At 42.9% G+C, this 26696-nt stretch overlaps 3 protein-coding genes across 6 annotated transcripts in view; 1 reads left to right on the forward strand and 2 right to left on the reverse strand.

Moving 5' to 3' along the window:
* Positions 1-26696, forward strand: part of RALYL (RALY RNA binding protein like) — a 1196807-nt gene that overhangs the window by 523675 nt on the left and 646436 nt on the right. The window lies entirely within an intron of this gene.
* Positions 4820-7235, reverse strand: LOC120941233 (hemoglobin subunit alpha-3). The gene is made up of 3 exons (XM_040354540.1): positions 7076-7235; positions 6036-6240; positions 4820-5101 (listed from the first exon to the last, which is right to left on the reverse strand). Exons 1-3 carry the CDS (start codon positions 7168-7170, stop codon positions 4973-4975), a joined length of 429 nt encoding a protein of 142 aa, XP_040210474.1. The 5' UTR covers positions 7171-7235; the 3' UTR covers positions 4820-4972.
* LOC120941234 (hemoglobin subunit alpha-3-like) lies at positions 18180-20692 on the reverse strand. The gene is made up of 3 exons (XM_040354541.1): positions 20426-20692; positions 19389-19593; positions 18180-18493 (listed from the first exon to the last, which is right to left on the reverse strand). The coding sequence occupies exons 1-3, from the start codon at positions 20518-20520 to the stop codon at positions 18365-18367; spliced, it is 429 nt and encodes a 142-aa protein (XP_040210475.1). The 5' UTR covers positions 20521-20692; the 3' UTR covers positions 18180-18364.

Below are 26696 nucleotides of genomic sequence, written 5' to 3' on the forward strand. Positions count from 1 at the left end.
CAGTATGGTACAAAAATTTTAGGCAGGTGTGAAGAAATGCTGTAAAGTAGGAATGCTTTCAAAAATCGTTAATTTTTATCAATTTACAAAATACAAAGTGAGCAAAGAAAATAAAAATCTAAATCAAATCAATATTTGGTGTGACTGTCCTTTGGCTTCAACCCATCAGCAATTCTTATATTTGCACACTTTGTACACTTGCACAAGAATTAATGCGGTTTTGAAGGCAAAGGGTGGTCACTTTAAATATTGATATGATTTGGGATTCCTCTTATGTTTATTTACTTTCCATTTTGTTGATTGATAAAACTAAACTATTAACATTTCTATTTCTGAAAGCATTATTCATTGACAGCATTTTCCACACCTGCCCGATGTAAAACCATTTGATTGGATTGTTTAGGTTTGGCCTTATATCATCATATAGATTTGTTTGGTAATTGTGTTTGAACTGGGTGGAAATGCATTGTATATTGTATACTGCCTTCATTACCATTGTGTACATATAGCCATTTTTCATTTTGTATTGAATAGGGAAGGTGTAAAACCTTTATTTTTGTTTTATGTCTGCGTTTCCCATTATTTAATTTCCTGAAAAATGGGCATCATTATTTAAAACCTCCCTAGTGTATCCAAAAACTAGAAGAAAGATATTTTGGCTATACCTACACTTTAATTAATTTAAATTTGTAGATACTGGAAAGTTGAATGCTTGTGGTGCTGTTAAGTTTTACTAAATTGTGTCAAATAAATATCAGTCATGAAAACCCATGTTGACTGTAAATATTTGATTAAACAGATGATAAATTGAGAGTTTTGTATTTATTTTTTAACCACTTAACCCCCGGACCATATTGCTGTCCAAAGACCAGAGCACTTTTTGCGATTCGGGACTGCGCCGCTTTAACTGACAATTGCACGGTCGTGCGACGTGGCTCCCAAACAAAATTGGCGTCCTTTTTTTCCCACAAATAGAGATTTCTTTTGGTGGTATTTGATCACCTCTGCGGTTTTTATTTTTTGCGCTATAAACAAAAATAGAGCGACAATTTTGAAAATTGAATATTTTTTTACATTTTGCTGTAATAAATATCCCCCAAAAATATATAAAAAACATTTTTTTTCCTCAGTATAGGCCGATACATATTCTTCTACATATTTTTCGTTAAGCGTTTATTGATTGGTTTGCGCAAAAGTTATAGCGTTTACAAAATAGGGGGTATTTTTATGGCATTTTTATTAATATATTTTTTTTACTAGTAATGGCGGCGATCAGCGATTTTTTTTCAGTACTGCGACATTATGGCGGACACTTTGGACACTTTTGACACATTTTTGGGACCATTGGCATTTTTATAGCGATCAGTGCTATAAAAATGCATTGGATTACTATAAAAATGCCACTGGCAGTGAAGGGGTTAACACTAGGGGGCGGGGAAGGGGTTAAGTATGTCCCTGGGTGTGTTCTTACTGTGGGGGGGGGGTGGCCTCACTAGGGGAAACACTGATCCTCTGTTCATACATTGTATGAACAGAAGATCAGCATTTCCCCTGCTGACAGGACCGAGAGCTGTGTGTTTACACACAGCATATGTGTTGAAAATAACTTTAAAGTGGTAGTATATTCTGTACTACCACTTTTACCTACAGGTAAGCCCTATAATAAGGCTTACCTGTAGGTATAAAGAATATCTCCTAAACCTGAACGGTTTAGGAGATATTCCCCTCACAATGCGCCGCTGACTGCAGCGGCGCATGCGCAGCGGGGATCCTCGGCTAAAGGCCCGGCAGCCGCCAGACCTTGCTGGCAAGAAGTCTCCCGCGCGTGACGACATCGACACTCCAGCCACTCACAGCGATGGAGCGGCGATACCCGGAAGACACATCGAGGCAAGATGACATCTCCCTCGGCGTGGACCAGGTAAGTTCCCTACGACTCGTTCCAAGGTAAGTATTTCATAATGAGCTAGTATGCGGTGCATACTAGCTCATTATGGCTTTTGGCTTTCAGGTAGGTTTAAAAAAAAAAACAAGAACGGGGTTTACTACCACTTTAAATTTAAAAAAATTGAGAATCGTGAGAGAATCGTGATCTTCATTTTATGCAAAAGAATCGCGATTCTCATTTTTCCCAGAATCGTGCAGCTCTACCTCCTGTACACACATCAAAATATCCTTCCAGTATTTCTGTATACCAGGACAATCCCAGAAGATATGCATACAGTCAGCCCCCCTTGCAGAACAATGCCAGCTTTTGGAGCTCATCCTCCCTTATCATGGATTCAACGGCAGACCCTGAGTACAAAACTCTTATGCCTAGTACACACGAGAGGATTTATCCGCGGAAACGGTCCTCCGGACCGTTTCCGCGGATAAATCCTCTGGCGGATTTTGATCTCCTGGTTGTACTAACCGCGGAAACAGATCGGCTGGATTGTACACACCAGGGGATTTATCCGCTGAAACCGGTCAGCGGATCAATTTCAGCGGATCGATCCTCTCGTGTGTACGGGGCCTTACAGTTTAAACTGTGTTTGGTATGCTTGTCTTAGCTGTGTGTATATATATATATATATATATATATATATATATATATATATATATATATATATATATATATAAAAAATGTAATCCCGAATTTCATCCAGACCACTGGATCTTCAAAGGCAAAAAATTGTGGCAGATTGGGATTCCTCCACAAAGGGGCATGTGGTGAGAGTGGGAAGGGACTCCCAAATTCCTTACCATGGGCAACCATCCAAGCATGTAACACTGACCTCATAGAATTGGTTAAGACATTATAAATGGGCCCACTGTTCATAGGAATCCACGAGCGCCACCTCAAGGGCAACCGCAGCATCATCATATGGACCAGTGAGCTACCAACTGTCCCGCTAAGAAGTATTTGTAAAAATTGGGCACAGCTAGGCTCCCCTCACCTCAAGCTTAAAGGGGTTGTAAAGGATTTTTTTTTTTCATAATAAGCATCCTTTACCTGCAGACATTCCTCTTTTCACTTCCTCATTGTTCGTTTTTGCTCAGAAGTCGATCTATTTCTTCTCTGTTCTGTTCACTTCCTGCTTGCCTGATTTTACTCACCACCGTGATGGGAGGCTTTACTGCGGTGGTGAGTAACGTGCTCACCCCCTCCTGGGAACTACATCTGTGCGGCAGGAAGCTCTATACGTGTTAGAGACTTCAAGGAGGTGTGAATTACTGGGTGTGCCGCAATTCATACTGGGAAATGTAGTTCTTACATGAAAAAAACGATGCAACCAGGAAGTGAATGAGAGAACAGAAACTAGAATGCCGGAGGTGATATAGATGAAGGAATTTAATAGGTATTTACTTGTTTTTTAACAGAATCATTACACTATTCTGTCTGTCTACCTTGCAGACATTAATTTTAGGCAAAACATTTTTTTCCTTTAGTGACCCTTTAAGTCTAGCCACCCTCCTCTGCCATATAAATTCTGATACTAAACCATGAATGGATTTGAAAATAGATTTAGGAATCCAAACAGGCAAATTCCGCAATGTATACAGCGGGGGAAAGAGGGGTAGAAGCTTAATTTTAAAAGAGAAGTAAAGCCCCATACACACTATCAGTTTTCCTGCTGGTTTTCTCTTCAGGTTTACCAAAACCATGTAGTACAAGGACCTGCCTGATTGCATTCAAATTTAAACGCTTAAGGTTTGACCTCATATTAGATGGTTTTAGTAAACCTGAAAAGAAAACCATCAGGAAAACTGATAGTGTGTATGGGGCTTGAGGGATTTTTCAGTTTTATGCTCACCTAGGTGGATGCAGCATCGGTCTGATGCTGCATCTGTCCCCCGGTGCCTCTACACTGAGAACCGAAAGATCGAACACCGCCGATGGCTCGGTTCTCACAGCTCCCCCAGCAGAGAGCTGCTGACTGTCAAACAGCAGCTCTCCGCTCTGCTCCCTCCTCGCTCACTAGAGTGCTGAGCTGTTGAGGGGCAGGGAGTAGCCATCTCAGGCTCCCAGCGGCTTGCTGAGAGCCTAAGAAGGGTGTCAGTCCAGGCACGTGGCGGATCCAGACTGCCATTGTCGGGATGACACGGTGCCTGGACTGATTTCTGTGACATCAGCAGAGAGGGGACTTGATTTGATTTGCACTCAAGTGATCCATAGGAGAAGCCCAGACAAAATAGCTTTTGCTGGACTTCTCCTATAAAGCGGAGTCCCAAAAGTGGAACTTCCGCTCGTTGTACTCCTCTTTTCGAGGGTCAGGATACCTATCTTTCACAGGTATTCTGTTCCAACTTCCGGGAGCCTCAGCCGTAGGTATTGATGTCACCGCCTGGGCTCCCTCCTCTTTCCCTGGCCAGTAGGAGAGAGGAGCGGAGCCTTGTGCATGCGCAGTAGGGTTCCCAGCGTGTAGCTGTAAGGCTTCACTGCTGGGTTTTCTTACTCGGTAAGAAGGTGGCATGCACCCGACAGCTGATCTAGACATCGCTGGACTCCAGGACAGGTAAGTGTCCGAATATTAAAAGTCAGCAGCTGCAGTATGTGTAGCTGCTGGCTGTTAAATTTTTGCATTGGTGGGCGGACCTCCGCTTTAAGTAAGTTCACCCTTCCTACCAGGGAGAGAGGCAGATTTCACCAAGCACAAATTTTTTGCTTCAACCTAATAAAGTCTGAGACTGAGTTGGTAATGGTATACCCCTGGTTTGATTTTTTTTAAAGAGACACATTAATTGAATACATTAATATCAAACCATCAAAACACAAAAAGATAATAATACAGTTGAGGCAGAAATGGAAAATATTTTCAGTTTTATTTAAGAGTACAACAGATTTATATTTGATGGACAATTTACACAAGTAAATACACTTAAAAAAACATTGCAACTAGGTTGTAACTGAAATGGGCCCAGAGAACGCTTCATTGCATGTTGTTTTACTTTCTGTAATTTCTGATGTAGCCTGTTATGCAGGGTGGATTTATCTGTACTTGGAGGTGAGGACTGCAGAGACTAGAGCAAGGAATTTGTCAAAGGCAGCCTGAACCTCAGGAGTGAAATCACCGGGGAAGTGAGAAGCCAAGACCACCTGGATAGTGTGATTCAGCAGCTGCAAAGAGAAATAGAGAATATATTATTTTTGTGTAAATAGACACACTTGTATTATTTAATAAGGACAGTAATGTTCAAACTGCTTTTTGAAATATATATATTTTTTTAATTTAATGTACTCTTAAAAGAGAAATAAGGGTTTGGGGGTTATTGTAGAATCATACTTACCTAGGTGGATGCAGCATCAGTCCGATGCTGCATCTGTCCCACGGCGCCTCTTCACTGAGATCCGTGCGATCAAACATCGCAGATGGCTCGGTTCTCTCAGCTCTCTAAGCAAAGAGCTGCTGACTGTCAGTCAGCATCTCTCCAATCTGCCCCTCCACGCTCACTGGAGTGCTGAGAGGCTGAGACAGCTATCAGTCCAGACACCTGGCAGATCCGGACTCCCAGAGTCAGGATGATGTGGGGCCTGGACTGATTTGTGTGACGTCAGCAGAGAGTGGACTTCAGACCGCTCTCTGCTGAAAACAGGTGACAGGAGTGCAAAACGAATTACACTCCTGTTACCCATAGAAGAAGCCCAGCCAAATGAGCTCAGGCAGGACTTATCCTTTAAAGGTTACAGAGCAAACTGCTTCTTTAAAAGGGTACTCAATGGAAGTATCTAATAGAAGGTGCTCTTCTCCAAATCAAGGGATACAATACTACCATAACTTTCCTGCCTCTAAAGGTTACTCTCTGGCTTCAATACCTTCTAAGTTAATGGCCCATAAAAAATATGACTCAGAGAAAAATGTGAATGTAGGGAATAATCATGATAGACCAGAAGCTAGTATTTTTTCAAAGGTCGGCATTAACAGCCTTTATGTTTGTCATGACAACTGAGTTTCAATATTTTATAATGCTGCAAACACATTTAAGAGCAATGCAATTTGTTCACCGGAATCAAGTTATCTTATTATTGTATAGAAATATTCAGTATTACTTACAGCAAAGTTTCCTGGATCCACTCTTAGGTTGTAGGCGTGCAGGTCACTGAGGGTGGACAGGTTGCCAGCAAGGTCATCCAGGTGATTGGCGGCACCTACAAGGGCATTTATAATCTTTCCACCATGTGTGTTGAGGTCAGCAGAGCCAGGGGTCAGGTCAAAGTGGGTGAAATAAGTCTTGGTCTGAGGGAAACTAAGGAGAAGCCTAAACAAAAAGAAAAACAAAAAAGAAACCGATATTAATACATGGAAATGATTTGAAAAAAAAAAAATTATCCACACACACTTCTGACCGGATATGATGCTTCTCTGGTTTTTGGTAGGTTATAGTAATAACTAATTCCCTGTTAAACTGTAAGCACATTTTTCCTACTGTTTGTATAGACACCAGGAAATCAAAGTTATCAAGTTTGTATTCCTTCACTGATGTTAACACTAGCAGAAGAAGAACGGTGCTGTCCTTCAAGAAATTGACCTTAGTCAAAATGATTTCCTTGTTTCATGCATTGATGGTAAATATTTGCACACAAATGGTACATAATGTGTGATATATAAAATACACTGAGTAACAATCACTAAGGACTTACACCATGGGTCTTCAACCTGTGGCACTCCAGCTTTTGTGGAACTACAAGTCCCATGAGGCATTGCAAGGCACTGACAGTTAAAAAACATTACTCCTGAAGGCATGATTGCACTTGTAGTTCCACAACAGCCGGAGGGCCACATGTTGAGCACCCATGACTTACATCTATCTCTCAATTTTCATTGATGCTTGACTTCCCCTGAAAACCATATTTTTTTGTTTTGTAGGGTAGGGACAGGTTATAAATTCTATCAGTAGTATCTTAGCTTTTTAAAAAGACTATACACATAGATCATAGAACTAGAATGACGTAACCCATGTAATAAATACAACTTTGTAAGTTTAACTTGTTACATTAACCTAAGAACTCCTGTGCTGTTACATTAAACATCCAGTTGAAATTGCACACTGTATTTGTCTATATAAAATATAACCAATAATAAAAGAACCTTACCTGGTCAAAGCCTCAGAGCCCAGAGCACTGCCCTGAGATCCAATCTTTCCGACTATGGAAAGCACAGCAGACTTCTCACTTGCAGATAGACTCATTGTGATGATCGGGAGTTGGTGTAGTCACGTTAGATTAGCTTGGCAACTCAAGAAAGGTCCACGTTAAACTGAAAATCTTGCCAGTTTTTAAAGCATTAGGATACCATTCACAATGGCCAAGATGCATTTCTATTGGCTGAAAACTGCATACCACCCATTAGAACTGACTTATCTTCTGAACCTTACATGCTGTATGTGCTGATATAGGGTAAGCATCTTATCACTATATACTGATTACACAGCATATCCACTCCTTTTGTGTTTGCTGAGCTATTGCTGATCGTTGCAGTTTAACATATTAAATTACACGGTATTACACATATATTTTAAATGTACTCAATTAGATAGCATTTGAGTTGAAAACGATAGTTGTGATTGTTATAATTAATGTTTCATCTCTTTTCTATCATTTTGGTTATCAAGAATACCAATCAAGTGTAGTTTTAAAAGAAAAAGTCTAATTTCTAAACAACATCATACTTGCACCCTATATACCATTATTGAGTAACAAGATTTATGTTCTTGTAAGAGACATTTGTTAGTCACTAAAGCATGTCTAGTATGACCTAATATAAGTAGACACAGTAAGGGGGGGATTTACTTAAACTGGAGGACACAGAATCTGGTGAAGCTGTGCATGGTCGCCAATCAGCTCCTTGCTCTTTGGTTTCTATGCAGAGCTGCACCAAATTTTGCATGCTTCAGTTATAGTAAATCATCCCCAGTATATGTCAAGTTATTAAAAATGGGCAGTAATCACTCTTTTATAGTCACCAGACTTACCAGAACTAATATTCCATATGTATGGCAAGAAAAGAGGGAAGAAAAGGAAGGGGGTGGCAAAGGGGAAAAGAAAACAGTGGGAGAAAGCAGGAAAGGTACCCAGGTCCAGGGAAATGAAAAGGGGAAGATGAAAACCAGACATAGGGGGGAGGGGGGAAAGGAGGAGTGATGGGGAGGGAAAGAGAAGGCGGGAGGAAAAGGAGGAGGGGGAAGGGGGAGACAGGGAGAAGGGGGGATGAAAGGGAAACACAAGGGAGGGGGAGAAAGGAAAGGGGGGAGAAGGGTTATGAAAAGGAAGGAAAAGAGGAAAATGGGGTGGAAGAGAAAAAGAACAGAAGGGGAATTGGGTCACAAACTCCAATAGATGTTTATAAATATCTACCTGAACTGGCAGAGTAAAAACATATAGAGCCAAGGGGGGAGAAGGAAAACTTACAAGGGTGCATAGATTGGTACACTCTTAGCCCCACATATAATACAAACATCGCCAAGTCTGATCTACCACAGTGCGCAAGAAGAATCGTGAATGCGCATGCAAGCACAGATCGAGGCCAAAGGGCCAAGAAGGCCCAAGCCACTTTTCCCTTCTTTGGATAATATGTGGGGCTAGTGTACCTTTCTATGCACCCTTGTTTCCTTGTTACCTAGTTTCCTTCTCCCCCTCGGCTCTATATGATTTTACTCAGCCAGTTAAGGTAGCTATTTATAAATATCTATTGGAGTCTTTGACCTGTTTCCCCTTCTGCCTATTTTCTCTCCTTCCCCCTGTTTTCCTCTCTCCCTTGCTTTTTCATAGCCCTCCCCCTTCCTTCCTTCTTCCCCCCCCCCCCATTCCTTGTGTTTCCCTTTCCTCCCTCCCCTCCTTCTCCCTCTCTCTGGTTTCCCCTTCCAATTCTTTGGACCTATGTTCCTTTCCTCCCCTTTTATGGTTTCTCCCACTTTTTTCTTTTCCTCTTTACCCTACTGCCCCCCCTTTTCCCTCCTTTCTTCCCTCTTTTCTTGTCATACATATGTTTATGATCTATACATACATGTATATTTTTGTTTAATTGCTACAGAGGATACGTTTTCTCCACTTGTACATGTCCCCATATATACCGTAGGGGAACGTCAGCGGTGCATTGGCCTTGGCTCTGTGCACTGGTCTATGGGTAAGCGGCAGCACTCCCCTTCCCCATCTATCAACCATGCTTGTTATACTTTACTCCTGTGTTTGTTTCCTTGATTATTATGTATATTTTGTTACTCGGTTCCAGATATTATACTCCTGATGAAGTAGAGGATCACATGTCGTGTGAGGACCTACTATACCTTTTGTCTCCACCTTGGAGCACACTAAGTATCAGTGACACACATGTACAGTATAGACAATCTGTATTTTACTATTACTGTATTATATTATATTTTACTATACTATTTTGGTATGAACTTTGGAAATTATGTACTTATCTGTATTTGGATATCCTCTTTTTATCTCTTTGAATAAATAAAAAACGTTATTTTATTCAATGTGTATTTTGTCCAATCGGTACTAACATAGTACATTTTTCCCCCGGTGCTGTCCCTCTTAACTCAGAAGTGCGCTGCCTGGAAAACATTGCCCCTCACTCCGGTAGGTAGAGTCAACCTCATTAAAATGTCAGTGCTGCTTAAATTTCTTTATATCTTTAGACAGACCCCGGTACGTATCCCCAGTGCATTCTTTAAAAAACTGGACAGCCTGCTTAACCTCCTTAATCTGGAATGGTAGTGTCCCCAGAATAGCTAGGTCCACCCTTCAATTGTCCATATCGCTGGGGGGGCCTTGCCCTACCATGTTTTCTTAAATATTACAGGGCGGTGGTCCTGGTTACACTTAGATGGTGGCTAGCGGAGGAACTGTCCAACCCTGCATCAACATTGGAGGCGGTGTTGCTGGGGTCGTATTTGGGGAACTTAATGCTCCGAGGGCCAAGGTCGAATCCCAATATCACCTCCTCGATGAGAACTACTCTAAGGGTATGGGAGATAGTTAAGACCAGGGTTCAGAAACCCAATGGCTGGTCCCCTCACACTCCATTGCGGGGAAATCCATGGTTGCCTCATTTCCGTACTATTCCAGATCCTGCATGGGCTCGGTATGAAGTCAAGACTCTGGCTGACGTAATGTCCCCTGATGGCCTAGTCACGTTTGACATCCTGAAGCGGCAGAAAGGGCTACCTAACTGTGTGTTTTTCCGATACCTGCAGCTCCGTCGTGCATATCGATCCCTGTATCTCCTGTGCTGGAGACTACTGGGGTCAAGCAGCTGCTAAGTACGGTGGAGATGACTAAACCTCTCTCCGCCCTTTATTCAGTACTGGTGGGGTTGGACTCATCCAAGCTCTCGCAGTTGTTCTCGGTGTGGCAGGCGGACATACCTGCTCTGGCTGATTACGACTGGGAGGAGGGCATCCAGCAGTACCTCACCTTGGTCCGCCAGAGACGGGTTTATTCAGCTAAAGTTTATGCACAGAGTGTATTTCTCCGCACAACGCCTATCTAGAATATATCCAAACAGCAGTCCAGCTTGCCCTAAGTGTAATTCAGAGGAGGATTCCTTTTTCCATGTTGTCTGGTCTTGCCAGCATCTACAGGCTTTCTGGAGGGGAGTAGTCAATGTTATTAACTCGGTTGGCAAACTGACAGTGCCCTGTGACCCGATACCACTGTTGCTTGGGATAGTGGAAACATTGGCAACTCCCCAGTCTAAGAAACTTTTTGTGTTCTATGAGCCCTTCTATGCCAGGAAGGCGATTCTGCTGCAGTTGAAGGGGAGCTCCCCACCGACTGTACAGCAATGGAGAGCCCTCATAAACAAGGCCCTTCCCCTGTACAAATTGCTAAAATATGGGACAACTGGGTTCGGGAGGAGCAGCTGTCCCTGGAGTAGGGAACAGGGTCTGCGGCAGCAATTACAACATTTTCCTGTCTTTGGAGACTAGTAGGGGAACTGTCTTTGTTCTCAATTTCTCATCCTAGAGTTTATACTATACTTACACACATACTGTAGATCTACACTAAACAGAAAATCTAGCCTGCCAAATATTGGGCGCTGGCTGTCAAAATACTCTAGTGTATGGCTAGCTTTAGTATCATACTAACTAGATATCTTAGCCACACACGGCACACTACGGTTGGGTATGGAGAGGCCATAAGCAAGTTTGCATACACTGTGTCAGTACTCCTAGGACCAATACCTGGAAGAGTAGAGTAAACTCTCATTCTCCTGTTGGCTGCTTGGTTGTAAGTGTATAGACTCAGAGTGAGTAAACTGTTATAACCCAATACATTGGACTGCAAAAAAAATTACAAACTTAGCAGGGACAGTAGAAAACAAGACCCAGACAGACTGCACTGGCAGAAGCAGCAGCAATCTGAAATGTTTCATTATAAATGGGAAACTTTACTGACAATCAATAGCAACCTGGTGTATGGATGGGTTTGTAATTTCACTGGCATCCTTTAGCTGAACCAACAGCCTATGATGGCAATGCAGAAACCAGAACCTGAAGATATTTTCCATATATGTACAGTACGGTACAAAAATTTTAGGCAGGTGTGAAGAAATGCTGTAAAGTAGGAATGCTTTCAAAAATCGTTAATTTTTATCAATTTACAAAATACAAAGTGAGCAAAGAAAATAAAAATCTAAATCAAATCAATATTTGGTGTGACTGTCCTTTGGCTTCAACCCATCAGCAATTCTTATATTTGTACACTTTGTACACTTGCACAAGAATTAATGCGGTTTTGAAGGCAAAGGGTGGTCACTTTAAATATTGATATGATTTGGGATTCCTCTTATGTTTATTTACTTTCCATTTTGTTAATTGATAAAACTAAACTATTAACATTTCTATTTCTGAAAGCATTATTCATTGACAGCATTTTCCACACCTGCCCGATGTAAAACCATTTGATTGGATTGTTTAGGTTTGGCCTTATATCATCATATAGTTTTGTTTGGTAATTGTGTTTGAACTGGGTGGAAATGCATTGTGCTCTATGTATATTGTATACTGCCTTCTTTACCATTGTGTACATATAGCCATTTTTCATTGTGCATTGAATAGGGAAGGTGTAAAACCTTTATTTTTGTTTTATGTCTGCGTTTCCCATTATTTAATTTCCTGAAAAATGGGCATCATTATTTAAAACCTCCCTAGTGTATCCAAAAACTAGAAGAAAGATATTTTGGCTATACCTACACTGTAATTAATTTAAATTTGTAGATACTGGAAAGTTGAATGCTTGTGGTGCTGTTAAGTTTTACTAAATTGTGTCAAATAAATATCAGTCATGAAAACCCATGTTCACTGTAAATATTTGATTAAACAGATGATAAATTGAGAGTTTTGTATTTATTTTTTAATTAGCCCAAAACCTGGTTTCTTTTATTGTTTTCAATAACAAATACAGTATTCAATAAAACATTCAAAGACCGTACACCACAATACGATCAGCCATCCCAAAAAACAAAACAAAACATATATAGGTAGATTCAGGTACCTATGCCTAACTTTGCGGCGGCGTAGCTTAAGGAATTTAAGCCAAGCCGCCGTAAGTTAGCGAGGCAAGTACATGATTCACAATGTACTTGCCTGCTAACTTACGGCGTCGCCTAAAGCGGGCGGGCGTAAGGGCGCCGAATTCAAATGTGTGTAAGAGGGGGCGTGTTTTATGATAATAAGGCTTGACCTTACGTTTTTGCCTTTTTATCTTACTGCGCATGCGCCGGGCGCCTACATTTCCCAGTGTGCATTGCGGCTATGTCCGCCGCACGGGCCTATTGATTTCGACGTGGACGTAAACAACGTAAATCGCTATTCGCGGACGACTTACGCAAACAACGTAAAAATTTTGAATCTTGAAGCGGGAACGGCGGCCATACTTTAACATTGTTATTCTATCTTATTGATGGAATAACTTTAGGCCTGATAATTGCTTACGTAAACGGCGTAAAAGTAATGCGGCGGCCGGGCGTACGTTCGAGAATTGGCGTATCTTCTCATTTACATATTCTACGCCGACCGCAATGGAAGCGCCACCTAGCGGCCATCTGAAATATTGCAATCTAAGATACGACGGCGCAAGCCGTCGTATCTTAGATATGTTTAAGCGTATCTCTGTTTGAGCATACACCTAAACATAAGTCGGCGTAGATTCTGAGTTAGGTCGGCTTATCTACTGATAAGCCGGCCTAACTCTTACTGAATCTACCTAATAGTACATAAAAAAAGTGTATAACATTGGACATGTACATGAACATAGCCTGTGAAGCTTGCCAACCTGACCCACATGGCCTTCTAAGAAGAGACACAACCCCCCCCCCCCCATAATTAACTAAAAGCATGAGGATCCATGTTAAAAAAACGACCAAAACTCTCCAGAGAATGTAATTTGTGTGTCCCACCATACAATTTTGCTGAAATCCCACCAACCCACCTTGTCGGAGGTGATAAGGTGCATATCAGAAAGTCTCATAGAACAGAAAGGATAACATTAACAAAAGGTTAAAACTAGTCTGTTAGGCCCCGTACACACGAGAGGATCGATCCGCTGGAATTGATCCGCGGACCAGTTCCAGCGGATAGATCCCCTGGTGTGTACCATCCAGCGGATCTGTTTCCGCAGATTTTTGTCCCCGGGGATGGATTTCCAGCGGATCAAAATTTCTTGACATGCTAAGAAATCGATCCGCTGGAATCCAGTCCAATGTTTCCGCGGATAAATCCTCTCGTGTGTACCCGGCCTTACAGTGAGAGGTGAGGCCATCCATCCGCCCAGGACCTTATCAAATTTGAGAAGCACCCCCTGTTCAGATATGTGGCTTTCTTAAAAGGGTAGTGCCCTAATCACTGAAACCTTCCAGGAATCTATCGATGGAGGAGTAGAACGCTTCCAAGACAGAACTACGTGTTTCCTATCATGAATAAATAATAGAGTAAGTAAGGTCCGTATACAGCTGTAGTAGGGGCCAAATCATCCACCAGCCCAAGCAGGCAGTGCCTTACAGAAGGACTTAAAGAGATAGTTGTCACCTCCTGTTAGAGCTGCACGATTAATCATAAATTAATCGCAATCTCGATTCACCCCCCCCAACGATCTCCAGGTCGGATGACCCGTGATTTTCGGGTGCGGCCATAGTAAAGTCCCCGGCTTCGGCCAAGCTCCGGAGAGCGGCCATCTTCGGTGCACCCGGCGGCGGCTGTCTCGTCAGGAAGTGACGTTTCGTCGCCGCCATCTTGCTCCACCCCAAACTCCTGTACAGTAATGTTAGTTAGAAGGGGGGCAAGCGGACATCTTGTTACACCCAACAGAGTAATAACTTTCACAGTTATTTTCAACACAAAACGCAGCTTATGGCCCCGATTCACAGACACTTACGCCAACGTATCTTCTGATACGCCACGTAAGTGCACTGATGCACCGTCGTATTTATGCGCATGATGCTTGAAATAAGATACGCCTGAATTTTGGCTCCATCTGACTGACGTAAGTCTCCTACGCCGTCGTATCTTGGGCGCATATTTACTCTGGCCGCAAGGAGCGCTTCCATTGATTTACGCGTCGAATATGCAAATGACCGAGATACGCCGATTCACGAACGTACTTGCGCCCGTCGGAGTAGTATACGCCGTTTACGTAAGGCGTACGTCCGGCGTAAAGTTAAACCACCAAATAGGAGGCGCAGCCCATGCAAAGGTATGGACGTCGGAACAGCCGTCGTATTTTACGTCGTTTGCGTAAGTCGTACGTGAATGGGGCTGGGCGTAGGTTACGTTCATGTCATAGGCATTGAGCCGTCGTATCTTAGGGAGTATATGCAACGTGATTCTGAGCATGCGCGCATGCGCCGTTCGTTCGGCCCTTCATTTACATGGGGTTACGCTTTATTTTAATAGATCACGCCCACTTCCTTGCTACTTTGAATTAGGCGGGCTTACGCCGGCCAATTTACGCTACGCCGCCGGAACATACGGAGCAAGTGCTTTGTGAATACTGGTCTTGCCTCTCTGTTACGCCGGCGTAGCGCATATGAGATGCGCTATGCCGGCCAAAAGATGCGCCACACTATGAAAATCCGGCTATATATGTTTAAATAAAGTATATGAAAATCGGAGAGACAGTTTCCATGTTAAATTTTAAAAGCAGTAGCAAACCTCACATGCTTGCTAATGTGACAGAATACCTCTGATTTTCACATTTAGTTAAATGTGAAAATCAGAGTTGTTCTTTCACATTAGCAAGCATGTAAGGTCAGCAGGTTTGCTGAGGCTTTTGAAATGTAACATGGAAACAGTCTGTCAGATATACATATACTTTATTTAAGCATATAAGCTCCGTTTTGTGTTGAAAATAACTTTAGAGTAGTAGTATACTCTGTACTACCACTTTTACCTACAGGTAAGCCCTATAATAAGGCTTACCAGTAGGTATAAAGAATATCTCCTAAACCTGAATGGTTTAGGAGACATTCCCCTCGCAATGCGCCGCTGACTGAAGCGGCGCATGCGCAGCGGGCATCCTCGGCTAAAGGCCAGGCAGCTGCCAGACCTTGCCGGCAAGAAGTCTCCCGTGCGTGACGACATCGACACTCCAGCCACTCACAGCGATGCAGCGGCAATACCCGGAAGACACGTTGAGGCAAGATGACATCTCCCTCAGCGTGGACCAGGTACGTTCCCTACGACTCGTTCCAAGGTAAGTATTTCATAATGAGCTAGTATGCGGTGCATACTAGCTCATTATGGCTTTTGGCGTTCAGGTAGGTTTAAAAAACAAAACAAAAACAAGAACAGGGTTTACTACCACTTTAAATAAAAAAAAAATGAGAATCGTGAGAGAATCGTGACCTTCATTTTATGCAAAAGAATCGCGATTATCATTTTTCCCAGAATCGTGCAGCTCTACCTCCTGTACACACATCAAAATATCCTTCCAGTATTTCTGTATACCAGGACAATCCCAGAAGATATGCATACAGTGAGCCCCCCTTGCAGAACAATGCCAGCTTTTGGAGCTCATCCTCCCTTATTATGGATTCAACGGCAGACCCTGAGTACAAAACTCAGAAGCTCCATACACACTATCAGTTTCCCTGCAGGTTTTCTCTTCAGGTTTACCAAAACCATCTAATATGAGGTCAAACCTCAAGAGTTTCAATTTGTATGCAATCAGGCAGGCCCTTGCACTACATGGTTTTGGTAAACCTAAAGAGAAAAACCTGCAGGAAAACTGATAGTGTGTATGGGGCTTTACATGTTTAAACTGTGTTTGGTGTGTTGTCTATATATAAAAAAAAAAAATATGTAATCCCGAATCAGCTTTCCTGATGACGCAGATTTGCGAAACGCGTAGAAGCCAGGTGGATAGAGGGAGTGCATGTTGACCTGTGGGACCACAGTGTAGCAGAAGTCGGGCACGCACCCCAAAGATAAGCTGGTGAGCGGCTGTCTAAGCCCGAAACTGCCAAAGACACCAGGTGCTGGTCTTAAAGCACCTCTTTTGTGAGTAGTTTGATTTTATATTTTTTAAATAAACAAAACCTTTTATATGTACTACACCATGATGAGCCCCTTGTTTTTTGAGGCATTGAGGAAAATCTTGTGAGAAAAAGGAGGACATACCCATCGATTAAAGTGGATTAAGTTTTTGGCCCATTACCAGCTGGGGTCTGGTGAGTGTGCATTTCAGCAGTTGGTGGTGGTAGCACTTATTTCTGTCGGGTGGAAGAAAAAGGAGCCCCCTATATGCATGAGACAGAGCACCAGGATTAATCACCACACTATTCCCTCATTGGACTCTAAATGTGTAGTTGTGTTTTTCCCATGCCATTTGGGATATGTTACAACATGAATGCACATGAACTTTGATATACCAAATTATTTTGAACTTTATATATATATATATATATATATATATATATTTATTTATTTTATATTTTTTTATATATATAATTACACTTGTATGTATATTTGTTTGCTGGCAAAATAGTTGCTTATAGCATTACGCATTACGCACAATTTACATGCTCAAGAGAGCTGGATTTGAACACAATTTTTCTTTATATATTCACATTTCTGAGAGATTTTGACATTGTCACTTATTTATTTAAATTTTGTCTGTTGGCATAGTAGATGCACATAGCATTACGCAATTGTATACGCCCACGAGAGCGGGATATTGTTATTATATTTTATTTATAGTGGTTTATCACGTACATCACTGTATATGATTTAGCACTTTATTGTATCACATATAAGTATTTTTTAAACTTATTTCCATATCTAAAACCTCTTCGGAGGTTTACACAGTACTGCAGCAGGTTAAAATAATTTATAATAGATTTGTTTGCGCTGGTGACAATCACTACACACCAAATTTCATCCAGACCACTGGATCTTCAAAGGCAAAAAAATGTGGCAGATTGGGATTCCTCCACAAAGGGGCATGAGGTGAGAGTGGGAAGGGACTCCTAAATTCCTTACCATGGGCAACCATCCAAGTATGTAACACTAACCACATAGAATTGGTTAAGACATTATAAATGGGCCCACTGTTCATAGGAATCCACGAGTGCCACCTCAAGGGCAACCGCAGCATCATCATATGGACCAGTGAGCTACCAACTGTCCCGCTAAGAAGTATTTGTAAAAATTGGGCACAGCTAGACCCCCTTCTTTCCAAGGCTGTTGTAACACCTCAAGCTTAAGTCTAGCCACCCTCCTCTGCCATATAAATTCTGATACTAAACCATGAATGGATTTGAAAATAGATTTAGGAATCCAAACAGGCAAATTCCGCATGCGCAGTAGGTTTCCCAGCGTGTAGCTGTAAGGCTTCACTGCTGGGTTTCCTTACTTGCAAAGGAGGTGGCATGCACCCGACAGCTGATGGAGACATCGCTGGACTCCAGGACAGGTAGGTGTCCAAATATTAAAAGTCAGCAGCTGCAGTATGTGCAGCTGGTGGCTTTTAAATTTTTGCATTGTGGGCGGACCTCCGCTTTAAGTAAGTTCACCCTTCCTACCAGGGAGAGAGGGAGATTTCACTAATTTTTTGCTTCAAACTAATAAAGTCTGAGACTGAGTTGGTAATGGTAAGCCCTTGGTTTGATTTTTTTTAAAGAGACGCAGCAATTGAATACATTAATAACAAACCATCAAAACACAAAAAGATAATAATACAGTTGAGGCAGAAATAGAAAATATTTTCAGTTTTATTTAAGAGTACAACAGATTTATATTTGATGGACAATTTACACAAGTAAATACACTTCAAAAAACATTGCAACTAGGTTGTAACTGAAATGGGCCCAGAGAACACTTCATTGCATGTTGTTTTACTTTCTGTAATTTCTGATGTAGCCTGTTATGTAGGGTGGATTTATCTGTACTTGGAGGTGAGGACTGCAGAGACTAGAGCAAGGAATTTGTCAAAGGCAGCCTGAACCTCAGGAGTGAAATCACCGGGGAAGTGAGAAGCCAAGACCACCTGGATAGTGTGATTCAGCAGCTGCAAAGAGAAATAGAGAATATATTATTTTTGTGTACATAGACACACTTGTATTATTTAATAAGGACAGTAATGTTCAAACTGCTTTTTGAAATATATATTTTGTTTTAATTTAATGTACTCTTAAAAGAGAAGTATGGGTTTGGGGGTTATTGTAGAATCATACTTACCTAGGTGGATGCAGCATCGGTCCGAGCAGAGAGCTGCTGACTGTCAATCAGCATCTCTCCAATCTGCCCCTCCACGCTCACTGGAGTGCTGAGAGGCTGAGACAGCCATCAGTCCTGGCACCTGGCAGATCCGGACTCCCAGAGTCGGGATAATGCGGGGCCTGGATTGATCTGTGCGACGTCATCAGAGAGTGGACTTTAGACCGCTCTCTGCTGAAAACAGGTGACAGGAGTGCAAAACGAATTACACTCCTGTTACCCATAGAAGAAGCCCAGCCAAATGAGCTCAGGCAGGACTTATCCTTTAAAAGTTACAGAGCAAACTGCTTCTTTAAAAGGTACCCAATGAAAGTATCTGGTGGAAGGTGCTCTTCTCCAAATCAAGGGATGCAATACTACCATAACTTTCCTGCCTATAATGGTTACTCTCTGGCTTCAATTCCTTCCAAGTTAATGACTCATAACAAATATGACTCAGAGAAAAATGTGAATGTAGGGAATAATCATGACAGACCAGAAGCTAGTATTTTTTCACAGGTCGGCATTAACAGCCTCTATGTTTGTCATGACAACTTTCCAAAAACTTTCCTAAAGACTGACACACATTTACAGTATATTGGTCACCTAAATACTATATAATGCTGCAAACACATTTAAGTCAATGCAACTTGTTCACCTGAATCAAGTTATCTTATTATTGTATAGAAATATTCAGTATTACTTACAGCAAAGTTTCCTGGATCCACTCTTAGGTTGTAGGCATGCAGGTCACTGAGGGTGGACAGGTTGCCAGCAAGGTCATCCAGGTGATGGGCGGCACCTACAAGGGCATTTATGATCTTTCCACCATGTGTGTTGAGGTCAGCAGAGCCAGGGGTCTGGTCAAAGTGGGTGAAATAAGTCTTGGTCTGAGGGAAGCTAAGGAGAAGCCTAAACAAAAAGAAAAACAAAAAAGAAACACATATTAATACATTAAAATGATTAGAAAAAAATAAACATTATCCACACACACTTCTGACCGGATATGATGCTTCTCTGGTTATTGGTAGGTTGTAGTAATAACTAATTCCCTGTTAAACTGTAAGCACATTTTTCCTACTGTTTGTATAGACACCAGGAAATCAAAGTTATCAAATTTGTATTTCTTCACTGATGTTAACACTAGCAGAAGAACGGTGCTGTCCTTCAAGAAATTGACCTTAGACAAAATGATTTCCATGTTTCATGCCTTGATGGTAACTATTTGCACACAAATGGTACATAATGTGTGGTATATAAAATACCAGTAGTAGCAATCACTAAGGACCTGCACCATGTGTGCTCAACTTGTGGCACTTCAGCTTTTGTGGAACTACAAGTCCCATGAGGCATTGCAAGGCACTGACAGTTACAAACATTTCTCCTGGAGGCATGATTGGACTTGTAGTTCCACAACAGCTGGATGGACACATGTTGAGCACCCATGACTTACATCTACCTCGCAATTTTCATTGATGCTTGACTTCCCCTGAAAACCATATTTTTTTGTTTTGTAGGGTAGGGACAGGTTATAATTTATATCAGTAGTATCTTAGCTTTTTAAAAAGACTATACACATAGATCATAGAACTAGAATGATGTAACCCATGTAATAAATACAACTTTGTAAGTTTAACTTGTTATATTAACCTAAGAACTCCTGTGCTGTTACATTAAACATCCAGTGGAAATTGCACACTGTATTTGTCTATATAAAATATAACCAATAATAAAAGAACCTTACCTGGTCAAAGCCTCAGAGCCCAGAGCACTGCCCTGAGATCCAATCTTTCCCACTATGGAAAGCACAGCAGACTTCTCACTTGCAGATAGACTCATTGTGATGATCGGGAGTTGGTGTAGTCACGTTAGATCAGCTTGGCAATTCAAGAAAGTTCCACGTTAAACTGAAAATCTTGCCAGTTTTTAAAGCATTAGGATACCATTCACAATGGTCAAGATGCATTTCTATTGGCTGAAAACTGCATACCACCCATTAGAACTGACTTATCTTCTGAACCATACATGCTGTATGTGCTGATATAGGGTAAGCATCTTATCACTGTATACTGATTACAAAGCATATCCACTCCTTTTGTGTTTACTGAGCTATTGCTGATTGTTGCAGTTTATCATATTAAATTACACGGCATTACACATATATTTTAAATGTACTCAATTAGATAGCATTTGAGTTGAAAACGATAGTTGTGATTGTTGTAATTAATGTTTTATCTCTTTTCTATCATTTTGGTTATCAAGAATACCAATCAAGTGTAGTTTTAAAAGAAAAAGTAAAATTTCTAAACATCATACTTGCACCTTGCATATTATTATTTTGAAAGTAACAATATTTACATTCTTGTAAGAGACATTTGTTAGTCATTAAAGCATGTCTAGTATGACCTAATATAAGTAGACACAGTAGGGGGGGGGTGGTATTTACTTAAACTGGAGGACACAGAATCTGGTGAAGCTGTGCATGGTCGCCAATCAGCTTCTTATTTCAGCTTGTTCAATTAAGCTTTAAAGATAAAACCTGGAAGCTGATTGGTTTCTATGCAGAGCTGCACCAAATTTTGCATGCTTCAGTTTTAGTAAATCATCCCCAGTATATTTCAAGTTGTTACAAATGGGCAGTTATCACTCTTTTATAGTCACCAGAACTAGTATTTTGTATGTATGGCAAGAAAAGAGGGAAGACTAGGAAGGGGGTGGGAAAGGGGAAAAGAAAACAGTGGGAGAAAGCAGAAAGGTACCCAGGTCCAGGGGAATGAAAAGGGGAAGATGAAAACCAGAGAGAGGGGGAGGGGGAGAGGAGAGGAGGGGAGGGAAAGAGAAGGCGGGAGGAAAAAGGAGGAGGGGGAAGGGGGGGACAGGGAGAAGGGGGAGGAAAGGGAAACGCAAGGGAGGGGGAAAAAGGAGAAAGGAAAGGGGGGGAAGGGTTATGAAAAGGAAGGGAAAGAGGAAAATGGGGTGGAAGGGAAAAAGAACAGAAGGGGAATCGGGTCACAAACTCCAATAGATGTTTATAAATATCTACCTCAACTGGCAGAGTAAAAACATATAGAGCCAAGGGGGGAGAAGGAAAACTTACAATGGTGCATAGATTGGTACACTACTAGCCCCACATATAATACAAACATCGCCAAGTCTGATCTCCCACAGTGTGCATGCGCGAAGAATCGTGAATGCGCATGCACGCACAGATCGAGGCCAAAGGGCCAAGAAGGCCCAAGCCACTTTTCCCTTCTTTGGATAATATGTGGGGCTAGTGTACCTTTCTATGCACCCTTGTTTCCTTGTTACCTAGTTTCCTTCCCCCCCTTGGCTCTATATGATTTTACTCAGCCAGTTAAGGTAGCTATTTATAAATATCTATTGGAGTCTCTGACCTGTTTCCCCTTCTGCCCTTTTTCTCTCTTTCCCCTGTTTTCCTCTCTCCCTTTCTTTTTCATAGCCCTCCCCCTCCCTTTCTTCTCTCTCCCCCCCATTCCTTGTGTTTCCCTTTCCTCCCTCCCCTCCTTCTCCCCCTCTCTGGTTTCCCCTTCCAATTCCCTGGACCTATGTTCCTTTCCTCTCCTTTTATGGTTTCTCCCACTGTTTTCTTTTCCCCTTTACCCTACCTTTCTTGTCATACATATGTTTATGATCTATACATACATGTATATTTTTGTTTAATTGCTACAGAGGCATGGGCGTCCGTTCCATAGGGCCCCCTAGAAACCAGTGCCATGATCCTTGTGGAGAAAAACAGCGGGCAGGAAGCAAGGTGGCGGTGCGGCAAATCCAATTAGAGCCGCTCTCTCTCTTTTAGCTCCAGCTGACAGAGAGGGGAAAGGGGGCGATCGGGGGAGATATACAGTACAGACAGCCTCGGCTCTCCTCTCCCTGTCACAGCACCGCTGCCAAGTTCTCTGGTAAATGGTGCAGCAGTGCTGTGACAGGGAGAGGAGAGCTGCGGGCTGGCGGTACTGTATATCTCCCCCGATTGCCCCCTCCCCCTCTCTGTCAGCTGGAGCTAGAAGAGAGAGAGAGCGGCTCTAATTGGATTCACCGTGCCGCCGCCTTGCTTCCTGCTTTCCTCGTCATGATTGGCCACAGCAGAGGGCCAATCAGAAGATTCTGGGGACTGGAGGCATCATGGGAAATGTAGTCCCTTAAGAGTGGTGGCCCCAGCGTGTCCACAGACACCATGCTAAAGCCCCTAGCATGCAAGCACTATGCTGGGGGGGGGGGTTACAAGAGGAAAAAAGAGAATACTGTGCTCATGCTGGGGGAAGCCAGAGAGAGAGCCACGCTGTACCCGGACCAACCAGAGAGCCACGCTGTACCCGGACCAACCAGAGAGCCACGCTGTACCCGCACCAACCAGAGAGCCACGCTGTACCCGCACCAACCAAAGAGCCACGCTGTACCCGCACCAACCAGAGAGCCACGATGTACCAGCACCAAACAGAGAGCCACACTGTACCAGCACCAACCAGAGAGCCACGCTGTACCAGCACCAACCAGAGAGCCACACTGTACCCGCACCAACCAGAGAGCCACGCTGTACCAGCACCAACCAGAGAGCCACGCTGTACCCGCACCAACCAGAGAGCTACGCTGTACTCAGAGAGAGAGCCCAGCTGTACCCACACTACCAGAGAGGGAGCCCCGCTGTACCCACACGACCAGAGAGGGAAAAAGACAGAGCCGCTGCCAGGGTACAGGCATGCTACACGACTGACTAGAGTCACCCCAGGCAACCCAGAGTGAGCGAACGTCCAGCCAGAGGGATCACTGTTGCGGTTTCCCTAGGTCTGGTAAGAGGGCCTGTTGGCCATTATCCATTACTGTTCCTAGGGACTGAGCCATTAGGAAGTATCTAACCTGATATCCTCCCATCTATGCTGGGGGCAATTATTTCAGAAAATGACACCAAATGCTGGGAGTTTTTAGTGCGGAAACTGACACCAGTGCTGAGGGTCATTATTATGTACATTGGTACAGATGCTGAAGTTTTTATTCTAGAAATCTGCACCGATGTAGGGGGTTATTGTTGTTGCTACTGACACCAATGCTGGCGATTTTTATTGCGGAAACTGACAGAAAAGCTGTAGATTGTTATTGCAGAAACGGGCATTGATCCTGGAGGTTTTAATTTCCTTGGGGGGGGGGGGGCTCCATTTCTTATGATATTGCTAGTTGCCTGCTAGTTGCATCAGGTTTCTCAAACCTTTGCCTGCCTGCGCTTAATGTCATATTGACTAAGCCCCTCCTCTTCATGACATGGATGACCTCAAAATGATGCCCCCCCCTGAAAAAAGTTCAGCGGACGCCCATGTACAGAGGATATGTTTTCTCCACTTGTACATGTCCCCCATATCTGCCGTAGGGGAACATCAGCAGTGCCTTGGCCTTGGCTCTGTACGCTGGTCTATGGGTAAACGGCAGCGCTCCCCTTCCCCCATCTATCAACCATGCTTGTTATACTTTACTCCTGTCTTTGTTTCCTTGATTATTATGTATATTTTGTTACTCGGTTCCAGATATTATACTCCTGATGAAACGGTAAAACATTTAGAGGATCACATGTCGTGTGAGGACCTACTATACCTTTTGTCTCCACCTTGGAGCACACTAAGTATCAGTGACACACATGTATAAAATGAATGGGGTATCACGCGGGGCGTGGCCTAATCTATGTTTGAAGTACCGTGTTCCATCTAGGACTACTAGCAGCTAATTTGAGTTGTTTTGGATTTCCGAGCAAGCAAGTGTCGTTCGAGTGGGGTGCTGTGCCAAGGTTGCGGTGAGAGTGTCTAGTTGATCGAGGGTCCGCCGTGACCACCGTTGTTTTCAGCTAAAAGATTTGAAGTGTACAGCTATCTGTTGTCATACAAAGCTTTTCATTTGATTTCGTTTGTGAGTGCATTTTTTGGAGATTTCATTGAGTGTTTTAATTAAACTGGTTAAACGTTTTTACACTATTGTGCACTTCTCCCTTTTTTTTTTGCATCGCATTTTGGAATATTTGTGGACCTAACACTGGAAAATACATATTGGTGACACATCGGAGACAATTTGGGTATACGCTCGTTAGCCAAGCACTAGAGTGTGAGGCATAGTATTGTGGTGAGTGGCCATTTTGATGGGTGACTGGAGCACTGAACACTGAGGTGTGGTGGAAGCCCTTGAAGAGTGGATCAATCATATTTAGTTATATGGACTTTCCTCTATATATATTTTTTTCACATTTTTTTCACGTTCTTTAGTAGCATCACGGACTTTTTTTCATTTATTTAAAAACGCATGCTTGCAATATTTATAAGTTTATTCACTTATATATGTTTGTGACAAAATTATCACACTGTACACATAGGTGTGCTTAGAATAGAATACTAGCATATTCTGATAGCGCTGTGGAATTGTACTGACACTTGGTGTAATATTTAGTATTTAATTCTTTAATTGACACACATGTATAGACAATCTGTATTTTAAATACTATTTTGGTATGAACTTTGGAAATTATGGGCCAGATTCAGGTACATTTACGCTGCGCAGCGGCAGCGTAACGTATCCCATTTACGTTACACCGCCGCAAGTTTACAGCGTAAGTGCCTGATTCACAAAGCACTTACCTGTAAACTTGCGGCGGTGTAACGTAATTCGTAATTCACTCGGCGCAAGCCCGCCTAATTCAAATGGGGCGGGCACCATTTAAATTAGGCGCGTTCCCGCGCCGAACGTACTGTGCATGCTCCGTCTGTCAAATTACCCGACGTGCATTGCGCTAAATGATGTCACAAGGACGTCATTGGTTTCGACGTTAACGTAAATGGCATCCAGCGCCATTCACGGACAACTTACGCAAACGACGTGATTTTTAAAATTTCGCCGCGGGAACGACGGCCATACATAACATTGGCTAGTCCACCTATAAGGCAGCCTTAGTTTTAAGCGGCATATCTCGACGGAAACTACGTAAAGTTAGAGCGACGGGTAAAGCGTACGTTCGTGAATTGCCGTAACTAGTCATTTGCATATTCTACGCCGACCGCAATGGAATCGCCACCTAGCGGCCGGCCTAGAATTGCATCCTAAGATCCGACGGTGTAAGTCAATTACACCTGTCGGATCTTAGGGCTATCTATGCGGAACTGATTCTATGAATCAGCCGCATAGATACAGTACGATAAGCGTATCTCAGAGATACGACGGCGTATCAGGAGATGCGCCGTCGTATCTCTTCTGTGAATCTGGCCCTATGTTCTTATCTGTATTTGGATATCCTCTTTTTATCTCTTTGAATAAATAAAAAACTTTATTTTATTCAATGTGTATTTTGTCCAATCGGTACTAACATAGTACATTTTTCCCCCGGTGCTGTCCCTCTTGAATCAGAAGTGCGCTGCCTGGAAAACGTTGCCCCTCACTCTGGTAGGTAGAGTCAACCTCATTAAAATGTCAGTGCTGGCCTCTGGAATAGTAGCATCAGACACAGTTTTTTTTTTTTTGTGAAGGAGACTGTTGTACAGTAGGTGTTTGTGATATTGTGTTTTTAGCATGACAGCATCGCGCTGATTCTCGGCGACATGGTGCCGAGATCTCGCTAACATCTCGCACTCACTGGAATAGTGACAGCACATTCCAACGTGCGCGTCATAGAAGCGACGGGAGATCCGACTTGGATTCCCGCCAATTCTACACGTGTGCGGCGTTTGTTATGAATCCTGAGGGGGAAGTCCCCGCCGGATTTTAAATAAAAATTCGGCATGGGTTCCCCCCTCAGGAGCATACCGGACCCTTAGGTCTGTTATGGGTTGTAAGGAGAGCCCCCCTACGCCGAAAAAACGGCGTAGGGGGTCCCCCTACAATCCATACCAGACCCGTATCCAAAGCACGCTACCCGGCCGGTCAGGAAAGGAGTGGGGACGAGCGAGCGCCCCCCCCCTCCTGAGCCGTACCGGGCTGCATGCCCTCAACATGGGGGGGTTGGGTGCTCTGGGGCAGGGGGGCGCACTGCA

Source organism: Rana temporaria, chromosome 5, assembly GCF_905171775.1.
Source record: "Rana temporaria chromosome 5, aRanTem1.1, whole genome shotgun sequence".
NCBI classification, from domain to species: Eukaryota; Metazoa; Chordata; class Amphibia; order Anura; family Ranidae; genus Rana; species Rana temporaria.